A 21835-nucleotide genomic window follows, 5' to 3' on the forward strand; every position below is an offset into this window, starting at 1 on the left:
TGAACAAATTGTTAGTAAATTCCCTTTTAAAGGTAATACAAAGTACCAAAAGAAAACCATTTACTAGGTTCAGTTCATTTATGTGATAACCTTTAAATATATTTCTTGCCATTATCTTTCTAACATTGCTATTTGATGAAAGCACATTATTTATGGTTTTGACTGAATGGAAGAAAATAAAAAAATAGAAAAAGAAAAATTACATCACAAAACAGCTTTTGTTTTTCTATAATTAAACTGTTTCTAAGTTATATATCTTTTTTATGATATTCATATTAATAAAATGAATTTTTCTGAAATAAACTTGGATCAGACATTAAGAGTAGTATTACTTTTTTAGAAAAATGCCAATATTTCTATACTGTGCTAGCTGACAAGATACATTATACAATACAAAATAGTGTGTATCATAACTAAAAAAAACCCTTCAATTTCTAATCCAAAAATCCACAATCATCTTTTGGGGGAAAAGTTCAGGTGGGGGATAAGTTCAGGTTATACAAATGGAATATACAGACAATGAAAAAGAATCATCAATTTTATAATCATATCACTTTTGATAATTCTGTTCTGCAAAAATAGATTTGTTTATGGGTGTGGGTATGTATTAAAAAAGCCTCAGGAGAAATATTTAAATTTCACTCTTTATTTCCTTTATTTTTAGCAATTACTTAGATGACCAGCACCTGTTAGCCATAGTTTGCAGAATTTAATAGAAATACTCAATTAGTACATTTAGAAAATAAATAAACATAATTCAACTGGGTATCAATATATACATTAAGAAACTCCAAGGTAAAGTATATTTTAAAAACAAGTATGAGACTAAAACAAATGACTTCAAACAGTATTTTTTTGCAAACATGGAGAAGGTAATCTGACTAAATATAGTATGCTTTCAATGAAAACAGTGAAAATACATTTCTTGCACTTTACTTGATCCATTACACTAGTAAAGTGTTTTACTATAAATATTTTAAGAGGATAAAATATTTCAATATTATTTTTATAATGATTAATTTTTAAAGTAACTAATACAGTCAACAGAAGTACCATGTGTACAGCTCATTCTGTTGAATTATCTATAGGAGTACGAATGTTGAAATCCATTATTTCAAGTATTGCACCTTGGAAATAACTTGATATAAATAGGTGTTAGAGATATAAATAAAAATGGCACCTTCAGATTATCTATAAAATTTTAACCAGCCATCATTTTACAAAAAAATAAAAATAAAACCATAAAGTCAATTCCAAAGTGTTAATTTTTTTAATATCATTCATTAGTCTTTGAGGACCAAAATGTCACAAGGATGGTAATATGGACTTTCAATATTATTCCAACTCCAAAAGAATTCTTTTTAAATGGTATTATATGAAACTAATTTGATTTTTTTTCCAGAAATGTAGCCTTTAAAAATATGCTCATAACTGGTTCGTGCCTATATTAATTTAGAAAGGTACAATTGTTGAAAGTATGTCAAAAATAATTTGTGCCTTCATTTTATACTTGAAAGAGAAAAAAATTAAACATCATCTCCTCCAAAGTGCAACAGTGTACACTTAAATTACTCAATGTCTCTATGATAATGAGAATATCAAATCTTGATATATAACAAAATATTTCCATTTAGCTGACTATATACAGTTTACAAATTATATACATCAGAAGCTTCACATTAATTCAAAATGACCAGTTACTGTTTCACCATAGATTCCGGCAACAGTTTTTCCATTGCATTTTAAAAGTATATTAATAAAATTACTGCTTTTGAACACACTGCAAATGTAAGTGCCTGAGCTGAATCCTTAGAAAAGTTTGAAAATTAGTTTCTTTGATAAAATATGGCATATTTTGATGTTCGAAAACCAAGCAAGTCTCTCATTTCATTTCGGAATTTTGATAAATCTTGTCTGAGTTCATTCAGGTTTTCTACTGTTGCCTGATCAGAGCTTTGCATTCTCTGTCTCATGGAAGTCAAGTATCGATGAACTAAACAACACATCACCTTTTGGTAATTTTCATCTCTCTTTTGCTTCAAATTTCTCCACTCCTTTAAATAAATAATGACAAATTAGATAAATTTGTGTAAAATCATTTTAGAACTGAATATTAAGCTAAATTCTTGAGATACTCAAAATATCACGAAATCAAACTCCGTCATACCAACAGGCTAACCACGCAAATAACACTCCTCCAAAATGTCACAAATTCCATGAATAAAGTGCAAGCTATAAGACTTGTCAGCAGTTGCATGAAACAAATAACTCAGTTGCAACGTCTAATTTATCATTTAACCATTTCCTCTGGATTAATGAGAACTTTTGACTAATTTATTTGGTTTTTAATGTTTTTAATGCCTATAGAATACATACTATGAAGTTTGTGTCACACAAATCATTTTATCCCTATTATACTTGCAGATAATGCCAACTTATTGAACTCAGGCAGTATATGGATAGAACATGCATATTGTACAAAATTCCAAAATTGTGCAGAAGCTACCATGCTAGCAACCTCTATTGGTTTGTCTATTTCACCTGCCTGCATGGCATTTGAACAAGAACCTACCCAAAATATGGAGTTTTCTACAGATGTAATTTCTAGAAGTTTGCCCAGCAGTATCTGCCACCAGACAGAACAATCCAGTGTTGAAGTTCTAGTTTAAAACTTCCCTGCTATCTCTCTGTGTGCATGTGCATTTTTGTGTCACAACAACATATTGGATTTGTAAGTTTGCTTAAAAGCAATACTATGGATTCTTTGGGTTGATTCAAGAAACCTGACAATTATTTTAGGATACCAATTGGACTGAGACCTGGTACACATCCTAATCCAGTACACAGTTTGCTTTACCATGATTATTCAATAAATGTTTCTGAATAAACGATATTTGTTTGATTTTCATAACAAAAGCATAGTGCCTTTATGATCACATCTACATGGGTAAATATCTTTACAACATCCCCTAAATTCTTACAACCTTAATAAGCTGCCCAGATATAAATTGTTATATATTGTCTTTGTTGTTCAGACATAACTGACACATAAGAATCAGACAATTATCTATGTGCTAATATTCATCTACTTATCTATACTAATAAGTATAATCAAAAACTAAGTACAAGGAAGTTACTTTATAATCTTGGGTAACAACTGATTAGTAATCTGGCTAGATGTTTTCCTGTACTTGTTAAAATATACTTGCCCTAAAAACAAAATTACCTCTTTTGAGATACAAAATGATTCTTCATTTTTTTCCTTGCCAAAAGTACTATAAATAATAACTATAGGCTATCACAATCATCTTGTCACAAAGACTTGGGAGAACAACCAGGTCTTATATAAATAAGTATTCAGTATCATTCCCAGAGAAGACACAATTCATGAGATGACATTCTTTAATTAACAGAATCCAGAGCATGCCCACCCTGCTGAACTGTGCTACCTTTGTGAGTGTAGACTCAACCACTGTAAGGTTGTCCAAATCCCATGTAGATAAACTAGATTAAATATTTCGGAGACTTTGATGTAAACAATACCCTCATCTAACACTACTACTTCACAAGCTGCATTTCCTCCTGGAGGATTTCTGTGTGTAATTCAAGAAGTTGATTTCACCTACAAAGTTCTATATGGTCCAGGACTGGGTTATTTGAACAACTCCTTTCACCAGTTATTTCTGCCTATCGACGCACTTTACAGGATAGGCATGCTCCAGGTCTCCTCTTGAAGTAATGACTTAGGCATGCCTTTTCTATTGCAGTGTTTTGTGGCTTATTCTTTGGAAATATCTCTCTCCTCCTGCCCTGAAATTTGGATGGTTCTGACCTGTTAGCCTTTAGGAAAGCTGAAAAATGAGGATTTTCCCTAGGAAACGCACATGGAAAATCAAGACATTATATGAACCCATATCCTGTAAGGTGGAATGTGCAATGAGCCTGGCTATGTTTTGTTTGAGGTGTTTGTTTGTAGGTTTTGCTTTTTGTTGATTATATATATATATATATATATATATATATATATATATATATATATATATATATATATATATATATATATATATATATGTGTGTGTGTGTGTGTGTGTGTGTGTGTGTGTGTGTGTGTGTACACATGACATTAAATGAGAGAGGTCATTTAATGTACATTGCTCAGAGTTATGATTAAGTTATAAGTTATAAGCTACATAAATTTTCCAAAGTAATGAAGGAACAATAAAAATTAAATGTACATGATAATTATATAACCAATTCCTTACCTTTAAACTGTTCTGCCGCTTAACTTTTCCCGATGATGTATGAGAAGAAATCCATTTACTGAGACTGTTAAATATGTAGCAAATTGTTTTGGGAGAAGGAATAATATTGAAAGGTGGAGGTAGTGTGCATTTATCATCAAAATAGCTAAGCCACAGCTTCGCACGAGCAAACTTCCATTCCTTATCCTCATGATTCTAAATTATTTAATACATAAAGATGTCAGAAATTTTGATAAATTATAATTAAACACAGCTTTGTGTCAAGATATTGTGTGCTACCTTTGTGATGTCCCTTTTAATATGTGTCACACAAAAATAAAAAGGTTCAATTACATAGTCATGATCTTGACTTTTTTAACTTCTCCCACTAAAGACAAGATTTAGCTTATGAATTATTAATAAAGACAAATGATTCCCATCAGTGTTTTTCAGGCATTATAATGTAAACACCAAAAATAGAAAATTTCACATCCTAATCAAGACGACATTATTCAGGCTTCAAATTTTGTTATACAGGGAATAAAACAATAAACCTTAAAAATACTTACTGCTATTAGCTGAAAACTTTTATGAAGCATCGCCACTAAAAGTTTGGTAAGAACAATCACAACTACTACGTTATACGTGCCAACAATAACAGCACCCACAAAAGACTGCAATTCTTCACCATAATTAAATCTGGTGACAAATATAGCTACATGTGCAAGGGAGAATATATACCAAAACAGAGCAAAGCAGGTGCCAATAAACCTAAGGATAGGGGGGGAAAAAGCTTTGATTAGATAAGGAAAGAGTTAATTTGTTACATTGCTCATCATTTTTAAAATGCAGATTAAAATAATGCTATTCTAATTCACTTCAATGTTTAGGTCTAAAATTGTATAGGAGCCCAGTAAAAGAGAGGAAGCACCTGATAGGTATATAGCAGGGTGAAACTTATTGTGAAAATGGAAATACTGTATAATGTGTGTTTTGATAGATATTCAGGATAAAAATGAACTTTATATATAACTTCATTGCAACTTCATGGTTTAATATGTGAATTGGATTTTAATCTGCATTGGTTTACATACATCATTTTTTATCTCACAATATATGTAAATATTTATAAACATATAGTGAAAAATAAATGTCAAATTACAGAAATAAATACAAATACATTAATATAAATCCATGCAAAAATTGAAGGATTAACACAAAAATAAGATGGAACAGAATTATGGGTAGACACATAGAAACTGGCATGGACATCCTTGCTGAAGTATTTAAGAAACAGCTAAACATATTTGTTTCAAGGATGACTGGCTAATCTTTTTAAATGAAAGAGCTGTGGTATTACACAGTATAAGTAGAAATGAAAGAGGAGTTGGTAGAGGTTTGGTATTATTTTTCCAGTTATGAATATAAGACAGAGCAATTTGTAAGTTAAATTTTTCAGCTCACTATTGAATGCATTTTGACATCAAATACAAAATGATTGTTTGGTATTTGTATTTATGATTGCTCTGTAGGGTGTATTATATAATTAAGTAAAAGTACTTGCTTAAACAAGACTCTAGTAAAATCTTTCGTAGAGTCAATTACATGCTCAATAAGTGCCATTTATATATATTATGGAATAAATGAAACATTTAAAGTAAGGGAATTAACAATTTTATTATCAAGCCGACAACACAGATAGCTTCTAATAATTAGCATATGCCAAGCAAGGTACAAGCAAAGCATGGCCAGAGAGCACTGAAACTTACGAGTGGAATGTGTCATTGCTTTGCTGCTCACAAAAAATCCCAGCACAGTCCTTCTCTTCATTGACAGTAAATCCTTTATCATAAAGTTGAGTCAACCCAATTGTGAAGGAGAACAATACCAAAAGGAACATACCAAGAAATTTCCCAAAATCTTGTAACATCTGCCCCATTGAAATCTGTAAAACAATACATATTACTTGACATTACTTAAACTAATACCAGGTGATGGCAAATGTTAAAAAAAAAAAGACAAAAGGAGACAGAAAATTCCATGAAATTACAAAAGAGCGAACGGAATGTTTAATTTTATTTTGATTAAAATGAAAATGTAAAGAGTATCCTAAGTAAATAGTTTAAAATAGCAAATATTCATAATGTAATGTAATATAATATACTATTCTCAAATTTAATTAGTAAAAAGGTTTGAGACCAGATAACAGGAAGTTTTACCTATTTTTAAAAAATATACATTTATATTATTGTTTACTTAAAAAGTAAATCTACAGTAAAGTAAAAAGTACAGACAACAAAACAATATTTCCTAGATATTATGCATTTGTGCACAGTTCACATTTATTTACACATTTGAGTGTTCAGCTATAGAGAGGAAAAATACAGTACCTCTTGATACAATAAGAATACACAATCAATTACTTTATAAAAATACTATCAGTTGAATCATGTGGAATTTAATTCTAATTTTGTTTCTACAGCTTTGATTCAATGAAGCAACCACACCTTACCCATATAGGCATAAACTTGCATAGCTAGTTCAACAAATGATAGGGAGGGCAACTGTGAATACACTCAAATATTTCAGCAAGTTTAATTAAGCCAAGAAGGCCTATTCTTGAAAAACTAGAGACTTATAGTAAATCTAACAATGGTGGTCATATGCTACTATCGCACCAATGTTGATAGTCATGTAACAAGATACCTGAAGTGGACCCAGGATGGAGCTTGTTGTATACATGAAGAACAGTCGGAGATAACTGAGAACATTAGCAAAAGCAAAGAGTCCTTCAGCCACAAGTGTAGGATGGAAAGCATCCCAATCTTTCCTCTCAGCAAAATCATGGAACTGGAATTTTTAAATAAAACTTATCATTACTTCAGTCATAACTGATGAATAGTCCAGCAGTATATCTCATGAAACATATTTCATTATTTAATTAGTTCCTACACAACAAAGTGCTTGCTGAAATATGTATGTGAAATATAGTATGTGTATACAGACACATACAAATGGATTATTGTAATCCATCAGTTTATTACTATATATTTCTTATATTTAAGAAACAAAAACCAAACTATTGGCATGTAAGGTAAAGGTAAAGGTTCCCCCGCACATACGTGCTAGTCGTTTCCAACTCTAGGGGCCGGTGCTCATCTCCGTTTCAAAGCCGAAGAGCCAGCGCTTGTCCGAGGACATCTCCGTGGTCATGTGGCCGGCATGACTAGACGCCAAAGGCGCACAGAACGCTGTTACCTTCCCACCGTAGTGGTCCCTATTTTTCTACTTGCATTTTTACGTGCTTTCGAACTGCTAGGTTGGCAGAAGCTGGGACGAGTAACAGGCGCTCACTCTGCTACGCGGCACTCGGGATTCGACCCACCAAACTGCCGATCTTCTGATCGACAAGCTCAGCGTCCTAACCCACTGAGCCACCGCGTCCCTCTGAGCCACCGTGTGGCATGTACTAAGCATTTAAAAGGTTATTTCTAATTAATTTTGATAATACAGTATATGCATAATACCCATGACTTATTAAAGCTAGTATGATAATTCCAGATATATCTTTGAACGGTATTGTACAATTCGTTATCTGACATTGTATAAAATGTATTTTATTCATATATACTGTAGTTATCCCAAAAAGAATTTTACCAACAACAAAAAACAAACAAAAAACACTGAAAGCTCTTTACATTAATTTAACATTTTTAGTTGTTTTTATGTCTCTTTTAGTTTTGTGTTTTTTTCCAGTCCACTGGAAATGAGCAGCCAATAAATTTAAATAATAAACACATAAATTCTGTAGCAGCATTAAATATATACAGACATTTTAAGAATGAATGTCTTAAGACTTCAGTTGTTGAAAAATACAACAACTTAATACTCATGTTAACATAAGAATGTCTATTTACCTTATTATGGGCAACTACTTTGAGAGCAAAAGTTGCCAAATACAAAGAATTCATGACAAAACTAAGTTGATTTCGTGATTCTTCTAAAAAGTCTTCCAAGCCATCATACCAAAGTCTTTTAACATCTGACCATACCATTCCTTAGAAAAGAAAAAGGAAAAGGGTGTTCAATCTCAGTATTGTCTAGCTATAATTTTAAATAACTGAAAGATCAGTCTAATAAAGAACTACTCATTCCAAGGAGTTTTTAGTGACAAACACAGATTACAGTATTATAAAATATGATAATACCAAAAGTGAACTAATTCATATATTCCAAATATAAATCAGTTACCTTATAAAAGTTTTCCACCATAAATATGTAATTATATTTAATAAAAATATTATACAATATTGCTTTAGGATAAGACAAAATCATTGAGAATATGTGCGGGTTTTGTCTCCTCCCTAGATATTTTTCAACAGCTTTTTTTCCAACTGTTAAACCAGTGAAATTTTTTTTGTAATGTATTAGTTTTGGACGTAAAAATCCTTAAATGTTGAGAACAATATGTTTGCACAATATGCTAACTTAAATCTGGTACAAAAAAAATGGCAAACCATTTAGCCACTGTCAAGCAGTAGGTGGCACAACTTAACAAAATAATTCATATCATCTTGTGATAAGCCTCATTACCACAGCAGCCATTTGTTCACTGGCCTGTTTTTAAAATGCTGAATATTCCTACAGGCCAGAATTTTGAAATAATATAAATGTGACAATATATGAACCATTATATGTGAACCATTATATGTCGCCCATTATAAAGTGCTCCATAGGTCATGCTGTAATAGGTCCAGGACAGGGGTGTCAAACTGCCAGCCCATGGGCCGGGTGCATCAAGCGGAAGCTGCACCCACCCCAGGTCCGGCAATGTGAAAAAAGTCATATGTTGTGACATGTCACGTGATGCAATGCGTTTGATACCCGTGGTCTAGGACAGGGTCCCCAACCCCCGGTCAATAGACCAGTGCTGGGCTGCGGCATGCCAGCAACCAGTCCGCACAAAGAAAGCAAAGCAAGATGCAGGCAGCAAACAAAACCATGCACCCTATGGTCTGTGGAAAAACCTCTCTTCACGGAACCGTTCCCTGATGCCCCAAGAGTTGGGGACCTCTGGTCTAGGACAACTTGCCGTGGCTAACTCACTGCAGCCAAGTCATCCGGGACAACTTACCCCAGCCAACGCACCATAGGACAACTCACCCTTGGACAATTCAATGTTATATCAATCATTTCATTCAGTTACTTTTATTATTGGTAATCATCTTTTCATCAAAAGTATTGTAACTCTTGTATTTCTGGATTGTCTTTATTTTATTATTATTGGCCACAGTTCTGTTGAAATTAATTTAACTTTTGTATTTGTTGAATTGTCCTGCAGTGACTTGGTCGCAAGTTGGCTGTGGCGAGTTGTCCCATTCTGTGTTGTAATAGCTTAGTTTTGTGGATTTATTTACTTCTGGGCACTCTTCTACATTTACATTTTTTTCCAATGTCATCATAGCGTGATTAAAAAGAAGTAATGTTTAAGGATTACAGATCTCTTCACATTTTACCATGAAAAATAGCATTTCTGTAACTGACATGACTTCCTAATATTGCTCTTCCAGTAGTAGATATCTGAAGATATTTTTAATCTTAACAGATAACCACAATAAAAAATGTTACTTCTTTAAGGTTATTAAATGCTTGTAACCACAGCTACATAGAGAAAATGAATATACCAAATGTATCAATTATTATTTCATAAAATTATATCAGTCTTAGGGGACTAAAATATGATTTGCAATTTTATTGATATAAAGAAAATCAGACCAAAGGTTGGTATATTTACTTTAAACAGCAATGAGTAGTGAGAAGTATTAGGAAAACATTTTACAAAGCAGATTAAGGCAAACAAAATAACCTATCATTTCATGTGACACATGAAAGCAGGCACATCCTTTGGAAAGTTTGCATGGCTGTTTCAAAAACTGTCCCCTACAGTCTGTACGTGTATCTGCATGTATAGCTATTTTGCTGGCAGTTTCAACAAAAGCAGTTTCCATGTGCACACAAGCACACATTTTAAAAGTTCTTCCATAGCTGCTTAATGCTTTGAGGGCGTTTTCCTTCTGCTAATATACTTTTCAAAATTCTGCATATACTTTACACCAGGGGTGTCAAACTCAATTTCATTGAGGGCCGCATCAGCATTGCGGTTGCCCTCAGGGGGCCGGGTGGGTGTGGCCTGGGTGGGCGTGGCCTACTGGGTGGGTGTGGCTAGAGTGCCTATGGCCTACTGGGTGGGCGTGGCCAGTTCTACATCGTTCTCATCAAGAGTGCCTATGGGGGCCTGGGCAGGAGTGGGACAGATCTGAGGGTCTCTGGCAGAAGGAGGGTCTCTGGGCCAGAGCCAAGGCAGTGGGGGCCGTTCCCTCACTGTTTCCAGGATGGCTTCGCGGGCCACATGAAACCACTTCGCGGGCCAGATCCGGCCCCCGGGCCTTGTGTTTGACATGTCTGCTTTACACAGACTGAAAATGCAATGATATTGAGAAATAGTTTCTGTTCCACTGCTGGTTCTACTATCATATCAGATGACTGGTTCCAAAATGCATCCATTGACAAAGTCAGAATTTTAACAATTTCATATTCTTTATACTTACCAATGAGCCACAGTATTAGAAGATAGTCTATTCTCTCCAATGCTGGTCCCATTGTATTTTTCTTATCTTCATTGTAGACAAGTGAATACAGATTAAGCAATAACAGAAATGTAAAATAAGAAGCGCCATGAATGATAAATTTCATAAAAGGAGTATGAATTATTCTGCCTATTTGAGATCTTGGTGCCAGTAAATAGCAAAAAGATAGTAGAGGCCAAAAGATGCCAACTGCCAAGACTGTCAAAATCTTCTTAAATGTATGCTTGCGGCGATAACCAGCCATTTGTCCAAACCAGACAGTATTGAGAAACTGCTGGCAATTAGATTGCGAAACAAACTGTAATAGAAAAATGTTTTACATGAATAAGCATTTTCTAAAAGACTTAATGATTTACAATCTTGGTTTAAAAGAATAACAAAAGTAGGCAGAAGTAATTAGCTGCAATAATAGCACTGGAGGGTAAATTCATTTTAAACAAGTAAATTCTATATAATTAAATATAATCAGTTAATTAAACTTCATTGTATATTTAAAGCAGATCACAATCTTTCTCATTTTATTGTTCTAGTATTGCTAATACTAGATTAACTGTAAAAAAATGTTTGTGTGGTGTCCATACTGAACTGGTGATGAAGGTTGCCTTGTACTATAAGCTCCACCTCTTTTGACCATATTTTTATGTCACATCAGAATACACGTATACAAAAGGCAAGACTTGCAATGTGACAGTGCAATGCTGTTTTTGTTGGATTGACTACCTTGACATACAATAAAATATTTAAAATCTTAACTATTATAGCAACCAGATTTCATAACATCCATTATTTTGGGCTGTGCTGTCACAGAACAATATGAAACAGATTTCCCATTTTATAGAGTAATGCTCTTTAAATACACATACATAGACATACAAGGTACTAGAGCCTTGCCAGGTTTATAAACTGGCAACATATGGTTTTTAAATCCAACATAAGAAACAATAGGATTGTAAAAAATAGTTACTTTCAGCTATGAATAATTGGAATAATAATAAAAATATGATTGGGAATGCTGTACAAGAAATTAAACTTCAAAAATGGCAACATGAAAAGCAGCAATATGAAAGTATTGTTTACATTAGTGCCAATCATCTCCTGCACAAAACCTTGCACCATATTTTATACAGGCAATTAACTTCAGCGACTACAGTATCATTATATAATGCCAGCCAATAGAAATTGGATGAAGTAAAATTCAAAACACTGTCACATCAGATGTATGAAGTAAGAACCAGAGCAGCAAAACCAGTGAATCCACTGAGCTGTAATAAGGAACTCGTACTAATATGGCATTAATTCTTCCTTGCCACTCAGGATCTTGTCCTACAAATACATTAACTATTGTCTTATAGAAAAAGGCATTGTATTTTATATCCTCTGTATATATCACAGATAGCCATTCACTTCCAACAATAGTTAAGACCAGAAATTACATTGCTTGGCAAGACAATTGTTGAGTGGTGCCCAATTTAAATATTTTTGCCATAGTTGTTAAGTGAATCTTATGGTTATTAAGTGATTTTGCTTGTTGGAAGCAGGCTGGGAATGTCACAAATGGTGATCGCATAAATTATAAACACATGCCGGTACCAAGAGACCAAGTTGTGATCATGTCACCACAGGGATGCTACCGTGATTGTACAGTAGTGGCCAAAATTGTGGAAACCTTTTGGGGAAAGTGTATTTTTGAGGTTTGATGGCTAATAACACCACTTTTTTTGGAGTAGTACCATAAAATTATATATCAATGGAAAGATAATTTAATCAAGAATGCAATGCAACAAAGTTTGTTCAATTATCTGTACTGTATTCTATGAAATGTTATAGCCAAATAACCAGAAAAAGGAAGCACTACTTGCTTAGATTGATATCAGGTAGCTTTCCTACATCAGATTGTAGCCAATGAGTATGAGTGTTTAGAGAGCCAATCAGGTGTCATCTTGTTTTGGCAATGAGCAAATCAGATCACAGTAGGATTCAGTTATTGCTGTCATGCAGGGCTTTTTTTCTCATAGAATGCTCAGAATGGCATTCCGGCACCTTTTTTTTTGCAAAAAAAAAAGCTCCCTCTATTGCAGGGATAGGCAATCTTGGCTCTTTTTTATGACTCATGGACTACAACTCCCAGAAATCCTGAGCCAGCCACGCTGAGGGCAAAGAGAGAGGTTTCCAAGCCGAGCCATGCTGGCTCAGGAATTCTGGGGTTGAAGTCCTTGAGTCATAAAAGAGCCAAGGTTGCCTACCCTGCACTAGAGGAGGACATTAAAATTATTTACAAGGTTACTTCTTTAGGAAGTAAACTTTTAAAATCTAAAACAGCTAATTCAAAAAAGCCAACAGGAAATAACCTCACATTTTTCATCTGCTTCTGTTTTTGGGAAGGTAAAATTAGATAACAAAATAATCTATTTCCTATGTTAACATCTCTGCAATGAAATCAATAAAGGTAAAAGGAAAGAAATAAGAAACATTTTTCTCAATGTAATATGTCTAATTTAGCTGATGCTAGAAAAAAAGTATCTTTTGTAAATACTCTTGAAAACTATTTTGAATCTATAACCATCTTACAACTAAACCACTTTAAATTAAACAATTCTTAACAATGAAATATTCTTAATTTGGACTTTACTTTTACTGTTTGGACTGTTGTGTGTTTTGAAAAATAGATTATTTAGAATCTGGTTATGTTGCACTTCAGTCTTTAAATAATTAACCTAGTATACACATAACAATATATGATGTTTTCCATGGTGAGCTTAACATCAATAACAACATTTATTAAAAAGGCTAAAATAATTTCTGGGGGTATTATCTGTACATTAAAATTTTGTTTAGTCACAATCTTTCACTGTGCAATGTTGCACAGGCAAGTTGTCTGCAGCGAAGGCAGGAACTTTGCACCTCTCCCTGATACCCAACTACACCATCTCAACTAGGTAAGTAAGATATTATTTGCAAATAGGATGGCAATAAACAATTTAGGCTGCATTTACATCAGGGCTTTTCAACCTTTTCAGAAATTGTACCACTTTTAGGACATGACAATATTCAAGCACCACCAGTGCTTAACAAGGTATAAAAAACTTGATGACTAAAAAAAGGGGGGTATTTTGGGTTTCATTGGTTAGATTCATTTATTGTTATAGAAATGGCTAGTTTATAATATTATAGAAAAGCAAAAAGTTGAGGTTCAATGTTAATGCTTCCTTCTACTCCTGTAACAGAGGAAGTCAGAAGTCAGTGCCTTTTCTTTTTCGCTTCTCCCCCTCACTTTTCCCTTCTTTTCTCACCCTTCGCTCGCAAAAACCCTCCCACTCACTCCCACTTTGCTCACAAAAGCCTCCAGTCGCTCTCACTCACTCCTACGTCTCTTTCAAAGGCACCTCGTTCAGTCTCTGCCCCACTCACTCCATCTCTTTCAAAGGCATCTTGCTCGCTCGCTCACTTACTGCCCCGTCACTTCCAAATGCCATTTGCTCATTCACTCACTCACTTACTGCCCCGTCACTTCCAAACGCTACTTGCTCGCTCACTCACTGCATTTGGAAGCGACGGGGCAGTAAGTGAATGAGTGCCGGTGCCGGAGGCCATCAGCTGTTTGGCACCAGAGACCACTGCCATGAGGAACACAGCTCTGGGTCAGGGTTCGGAGCAGCTCCGGGTGGGGGCTCAGCATGGACTGCGGCATGGCAACTTGCGGGGAGGGGAATCCCCATGGCATGTGGCTCTGAGCCACAGGGGCGGGGGTGCAAAGGACGGGCGGCGACACCATAGCAAGACACCAGCATCAGTCCCAGTGACAGCACCTCTGAGTTCCGGCACCTTTTTTTTTTTTTAGAAAAAAAGCACTGATGTCATGTATTGAAGCTGAGAGGAAGACATTTATGTGTGATGTGATCGCTATCAAGTTGGTTGGGGTTTTTTTGTGTTCTTTCATTTAGTGAGCTTGTAAAATGTAATAATTAAAGTAATAGTGCAAAGAGTTGACTGGTTGCCCAGAAAGCAATGTAAAATAGTATTATTAAGTGAAAAAGGCTACAGTTATAAAGAAATTAGAAGAAAAATTGGTGGAAACTTAATCAAAGATGGCATTTCTACTGTACACTTTTCCCAAAAGGTTTCCACAATTTTGGCCACTAATGTAAGTGTGAGGACTGGTCCTACATCACTTTTTTCAGTGCTTTTTCATATGATCACTAGACAAAAGGTTATAAGTCAAGGACTTCCTATAGAAATTTAATAGATTGTATTGAATTAGTACTAATTTTTTTCTAATTATTAGAAGTCGAAAACTTACTAAGATACGTATCTGTTTTATCCCATCTATTTGTTACATTTATTTGTTAATAAATCAAAACTGACATACTTCCTTTTGGTTATACTTAATGGCAAGCTTTAGGCGACTCAAATTCATTCTCTCTTCTAGTAATCCTCGTTTATTCACATGTTCATCACTCGCAGTATGATTCAATATAACTTCAAGCTCCCGGGAATTCCGTGCCTGAGCAAGCAAATCTTTAGCAAAGGTTTTGCATTGCTGGGCCAGTTCTTCATAATCATTTCTAGGAAATACACAAAGTAACAAAACTTACTTCTAATACTAATTTAATATAATTCAATGCTACTTAGATTTAATTTAACCTAATACTAATACAAACAAAAAAGAAGAATAAAGGTCCTTCCTGAACAAAATTGGATACTAGACTGGAATAAACTAAAATCAAGTTGATTCAAATAAATTATTCAGTCACTAAAAAAGGACAAACTTTTAAAAAATAAAAATGGTATAGTAGTTAAGGTGCTGGACTAGGGCCAGGGGATTCAGGTTCAAATCCTTCAGATATAGATGACTTTAGCTATGGGGAAAACTGGAAGAGGGAATGCTATATATATCTTGCCATCCATTCATAATAATTTAAATAATTTAGCTACATAGTCATTAAATATCCCTTAAAGACATATTTCATCTACTAGATTTATGGCTTTTTTATTATATACATTTTAATGCATTTGGGCATGGAGTTTTATTGCACCCTTTGTTAGAACTGAAATAGATTATAAATATTGTAAAAACAAATTAATAAAATGAAATACATGTTAGAGATAGCAGCAGTGCTGTATTGATTTTTATTAAATTTGGAAGCTTAGTATTTGTATGATACCACCAAGAAATGAGCTTTAGGCTAATATCCATAAAGGCATCAGGAATCAAGCTGGACTTGAAGAAGACATTATCTTTTTAAGGCTTCAGTGATGCATATGGATTGTTTGTTCTAAAAATTAAAAAAATCATTTCATTGCCATGCAGAATGATGTTATCAATATAGAGAATAAAATATTCATGAATGCAATCTTATCTTTTTCTTGGCAACACTACACTACAGTAATTTGTCACTGTGATCTCTGATATATAACCAAAGTAAGCATGTTTGAACCAAAAAAGAAACATAGCACAATCCTGTGTAGATTTTGCCCTTAACTAGACATTTGCTATAAATCTTTGAAATATATGTAGTACCTTCTAAGTTAATTGCAAATCTATGGTCTTAGCTTAAAACAAGTTATTCTTCATGAAATATTTGTATTTAGTTCTTGTTTCTTAGTAACATTATTTATATTATTTATTCCTCAGTATGTTTGTCTAGGAATAAGAGCTATAGAATGTATGACTTATTTCTCAATAAATATTAATGAGTTTGCTTTAGGAATTTTCTGTTTCAGCATGTATATAGTATTGTTAGCCAGGCTCACTTGTGATATGCCTGCATCTAATTATTCATGCTGCTGAAATTACAATAGTAATACATATTATCATACCTGAATTCAACTTCTACAAGGCTTAATTCTCTTAAGTCTGCACTAAGTTCAAAGGCTCTCAGAATTGGATCCTCTTCTGTCAACATTATTAAGGCAGGACTAGCCAAACATCGATAAATATCAAGACGAAATCTGTGGTGCAATGTTAAAGAACACATCTTAAGACAAACAGTTTGTATCTGATTAAACATTTCAACTCATCATTTATATGAAACCTATTTTAGAAATCTGACATATATCATTATCAGTAAGCAAAAAAAAAATCCTTCAAAGCAAGTATAAGAAAGTTTTTAGATGTTTTTAGTTTAAATACTGATAACGAAAGTCTTGATTATAAGATGTACTGCTATCCATTATTGTTCAAAATACAATTGTTTTAGATTAAAATTCTCAAAACATGCAAACCCATTAATCCTACTCAAAACAACTTTATATCCACCATTGTAATTTCATAATAATAATAAAAATTATCTACACTGGAGGTTCTGAGCAACTAGATGTGGATAGCAACTAGATGTTGTGCAACTAGATGTGCAAATATTCCTTGAACAACAGAGATACTTTTCCTGTCTTGACAATCTGATTTAATTTCAGCTCCTGTTTGATTCTGGGTGTAATGTCCCTGTCCTTGAAAACGTAGGTCAATAACTGGATATCTTTCTGGATTCAGTTTCTGCTTGATGAATAGTTTGAATTTTTGGCCAAAGGGACTTTTATCCCAGCTTCTTTTTTTGTGCCAATTCTGGGCAGAAGGAAGCCTTTGCAACAGTGTATTATACCCTTATCATGTATAAAGTGGAATACTGCAATGCATTCAATTTTGGGCTGCCTTTGGAGACCACCCAGAAGCTACAGCTGGTATGTAAGTTACAGCTACAGAATGTAACTCTTTGCCTGCTGCCTGTTGTAAGCCACTACAGTTAAGAAACAAAAGTTGTTCTAGTGCTGCCTTAGTTGCGAGTAAATTCCCAAGTACAATTCAAAATCCTGGTTTTGACCTATACTGTAAAACCCTACATGATTAAGCTTCCAATTAATTTCAGAGCTGCCTTCTTCAAATAGAATCTCAGCTGCAATCTATTTGGGAATAGGATATGCACATTTATGGAACACTTTGCACCCAATATCATATTGCCCCGAGTTTTATGTTTTAGGAAAGCAGTGAAAGCAAGTATTGGTCTGCTATTTTAATCCAATTAATGAATTGTTTGATCTGTTTTTATGAATAATATGTTTTAAACTGCTTACATATTAGCAATTTATAGTAACGTAGAAGAAAAAAATAGTTCCTTGTTTACAAAAGTCTCTTTCCAGGACTACTAGGTATATAGTAGGAAACTAATTTACCACCAGTGAGGTCGCTAAACCATTGTGTTCAGTACTATATAATGACCATAAGCAATCATCCAAATATTTTTCCCAATTCTACTAAGATAGCAGAGATTAAATCTAACATCTTTTGCATGCAAATCTATACACTCCATCAAATATATCCTTGTCATGAGCATTCATTTTATTCTAAAATATAAACTAAACTCCTTTATGATTATTACTTAAAATGGTGGAAAAACTGCAGGTATGGATGAAGATCAAATTATTGTAACCTGGAGTGTCGTAAACTATCTTTCTTGTTTTTGGCTGTACACAATGTACATTCACACCCCACAGCATGAGGCTTGGGTAGCGACACATCCTGTTTTAAGAGCATTGTAAGAATTTCATAGTTGTTACGGTGAGCAGCTAAAATGACAGGTGCCACATCCATAGTTGTTGAGTATTCTGGATTCTGAATACGTTCCATTAATTTCTGCAACAAACAAACAGAGGTCTGAGAAAATAAGTTAAGCTTGATGAATTACTAATACAGAGATGAAATCTAAGACATCTGATTTGAAACCAAAACATATATTTTAAGAACTTAAATATTTTTAATTTCAAAATTACTAAACTGGATGCAGTGACTGACAAATGTTAACTAAGTACATTTTGTTCCATGAAGAATTATTTCCTAAAATGAAAAATGTATATATGGCTCTAAAGTACATATGCTATTCCTCTTATTTCTAGGGGTAGGATACTAAGAAGTAGAATGAATAAACTCAGTTATGCTTCTTATGTGTTCCTCCTTCTTAAGCATCCAAAGTTGCAGACACACATTTATACAATAGTACTTAAAGTTGTAACATTAAAAAAAGATCAGTGTGTACATGATAATCTGATGAGTTACTTCTAGTGATTCTCCCAATATTAAAAAATTGTAATAGAAAAGACCTTGTGGGATATATTGAAGATAACAATTACACTATTAAATTTACATACTGTAACAATTCTTATCTTTTTAGTAATGTTTAAAAAACTAGTGTTAGAATTATTCTTTTATAATGTATATAGGTAGTCCTTGACTTACAACCATAATTGAGCCAAAAATTTCTGTCACTAAGTAAGACGTTTGTTAAGTGAATATTGCACCATTTTACAACCTTTCTTGCCACAGTTGTTGAGTGAATTTGGCTTCCCCATTGACTTTGTTTGTTAGAAGGTTGCAAAGGTGATCATAAGACACCAGGACATTGCAACCATCATAAATTTGATTCACTTGACAAGTGTCTGAATTTTGATTACAAGACCATGGGGATGCTACAACGGCCATAAGTGTGAAAAATGATCACAAGTCACTTTTTTCAGTGCCATTGTAACTTTGAACAGTCACTAAATGAACTGTTGGAAGTCGAGGACTACTTGCGTATACAAGTCAATGTTTATTTGAAATTTGTTTAAGACAACCTACAATTTCATTATTTAAATTCAAGAAGGTTAAACTAATACTTTTAAAATGTTTATCCTTTATAAATTATCAGTAAAATAGCTTCAAGTCCATCCTCAGCCATAGACGACCACAGGATTGTTGTTGTGGGGAAAAGTGAGTGGCAGAGTGCTATATATGTCCATGAGTTCCTGAATATAAATCTAATAAACAATTAGAAATAATGAATACATATGCCCTTTTTCAGATATATCAGGGGTGTCAAACTCAATTTCATTGAGGGCCGCATCAGCATTGCGGTTGCCCTCAGGGGGGCGGGTGGGTGTGGCCTGGGTGGGTGTGGCTAGAATGCATATGGCCTACTGGGTGGGCATGGCCAGCACTACATCATTCACATCAAGAGTGCCTATGGGGGCCTGGGCAGGAGTGGGACAGATCTGAGGGTCTCTGGCAAGAGGAGGGTCTCTGGGCCAAGGCCAAGGCAGTGGGGGCTGTTCCCTCACTGTTTCCAGGATGGCTTCGCGGGCCTCATGAAACCACTTCGCGGGCCGGATCTGGCCCCCGGGCCTTGTGTTTGACATGTCTGAGATATATAATCAAAAAACTTTTCAATTGCTCTCCAAAGTTGTCAAGATCAAACTTTTCCCATTATCAAATACATGCTTGAAGATATGACATCATGAGATGCACTCTCAAACAGAATTAAAGTAATACTAACAACAATTGTTGGTCTACTGGATCGCTTTGGTCGATGATTAAGTAATATATCAACAGCTCCCACAACCTCTGAGTCAATGGCCACCAATAATGCATCTGTAGACTGAAGAAAATTAAAGCACAAATAATAGCAAATTTCATACCATGGAAGAAAATATACATTGTTAAATTACAAAATGACAATGTTCTAAGGGCAAAAAGTATAGAAATTTCAAATTTATACTTATGTTATTAATAGTACCTGACAGCCATGATCCAACAGAAGCTGTAGAATGTCTAGATTCTCATTTTCAATAGTTATGGTAATAGCATTTCTCCCAAGTACATCCACACAATTTATGTTCATCTCACCAGTACTATTTTCTTCTAAAAGCTTCTTCACCATGTAATAATCACCTAAACCAATAATATACAAAAACCTATTTTAGCAATTTAGACTTTAATTCTTAATGACTTTCTTTACTATTTATTAAATTCTTTGGCAGGACAGTCGTATGTAAATTTTGATTTAAAAAGCAAGCATTCCCTGAAAACTACCCTCTTCCTCCTTTAAAATATAGAAACAAAGAAGAATGGTCAAAAGCTGAAATTAACCAGACAAAACGACACGTTACAATAGGGTTGGCTTGACAGTCTTAATTACTTGGTGCTTTTTAAGCTAAGACCCTTCATCAACAAAGCTAACAGACCGCACATTCCCATAAAAGGGAATGTGCCTTTTGCTATTGTTCTTCTTGGTCAGGGGTCGGCAACCTCGGCTCTTTTATGACTCGTGGACTTCAACTCCCAGAATTCCTGAGCCAGCATAGCTGGCTCAGGAATTCTGGGAGTTGAAGTCCACGAGTCATAAAAGAGCCGAGGTTGCCGACCCCTGTTCTTGGTCATTACAAAGAATGTACATTAATGTACATTAATGTGCCTTTTGCTATTGTTCTTCTTGGTCATTACAAGGAATGTACATTAATTACTCAGTGGGCCAGAATCAGAGCGCTGCTACCCCTTTTTATGAATCACACTCCGATCATTCGGATTTAGTTTCTCGTCCTAGATACATTCAGGAATAAGGAGCAAAACCCCGGCCTCTTCCGGCGCTGCCCGCTTGGACGCTGGGCGGATTCAATTGATGAAGGCCCGCTCCTGGTTGATAATGCGGGTCGAACGAAAACCGTTTCCTTACGGACATGAAGGGAAAAAAAGCAAAAGGCCGAGGTCTCTCTACCTTTGTCGCAGGCCAGCAGGAACAGTTTTTCGTCCAGGGTGGTCTCCTCCTTCACCTGCCGGACGTCCTTCAACGCCAGCAGCTTGTTCGGGGAAGCCGAGGCCGATGGGTCTGCACTCTGGTATAGAGCAGCCATAGCGCCGGCCCCGCAGTAAACTGAGGGTCATCGGAGAGGCCGCTCTGGAAAGCCGCCTTCCTCCTCCTCCGTGTCCCCCAGACCAGCAACCCCGCTGGGATACACCTCAACCAGCCGAAGGGAGAGCGAACGACGCAGAGCTGTCAAACGCGAGCTCGAGCGACCGAAGGCTCCGCGCGCAGGCGCAAAGCGCTTTTTTCGTTCTCTTCTGATTTTTTCCCCCCGCCGAAGACCGTTAAACGGTCGCTCGTTCCATCGGAGAGGCGAGCGAGCGGTTTCTATGCCGTGGTTTGC

At 34.9% G+C, this 21835-nt stretch overlaps 1 protein-coding gene across 1 annotated transcript; it reads right to left on the reverse strand.

Annotated features, from left to right (window-relative positions):
- Positions 1 to 630: 630 nt before the first annotated feature.
- Positions 631 to 21652, reverse strand: TRPC1 (transient receptor potential cation channel subfamily C member 1). Its single transcript, XM_083363252.1, has 13 exons — positions 21406 to 21652; positions 20428 to 20582; positions 20188 to 20289; positions 18310 to 18512; positions 16706 to 16837; positions 15255 to 15450; positions 10850 to 11186; positions 8159 to 8298; positions 6948 to 7091; positions 6011 to 6186; positions 4811 to 5012; positions 4263 to 4457; positions 631 to 2054 (listed from the first exon to the last, which is right to left on the reverse strand). The coding sequence occupies exons 1-13, from the start codon at positions 21539 to 21541 to the stop codon at positions 1827 to 1829; spliced, it is 2346 nt and encodes a 781-aa protein (XP_083219378.1). The 5' UTR covers positions 21542 to 21652; the 3' UTR covers positions 631 to 1826.
- Positions 21653 to 21835: the final 183 nt, after the last annotated feature.

The sequence above is a fragment of the Vipera ursinii genome (assembly GCF_947247035.1).
Source record: "Vipera ursinii genome assembly, chromosome: 5".
Classification (NCBI taxonomy): domain Eukaryota; kingdom Metazoa; phylum Chordata; class Lepidosauria; order Squamata; family Viperidae; genus Vipera; species Vipera ursinii.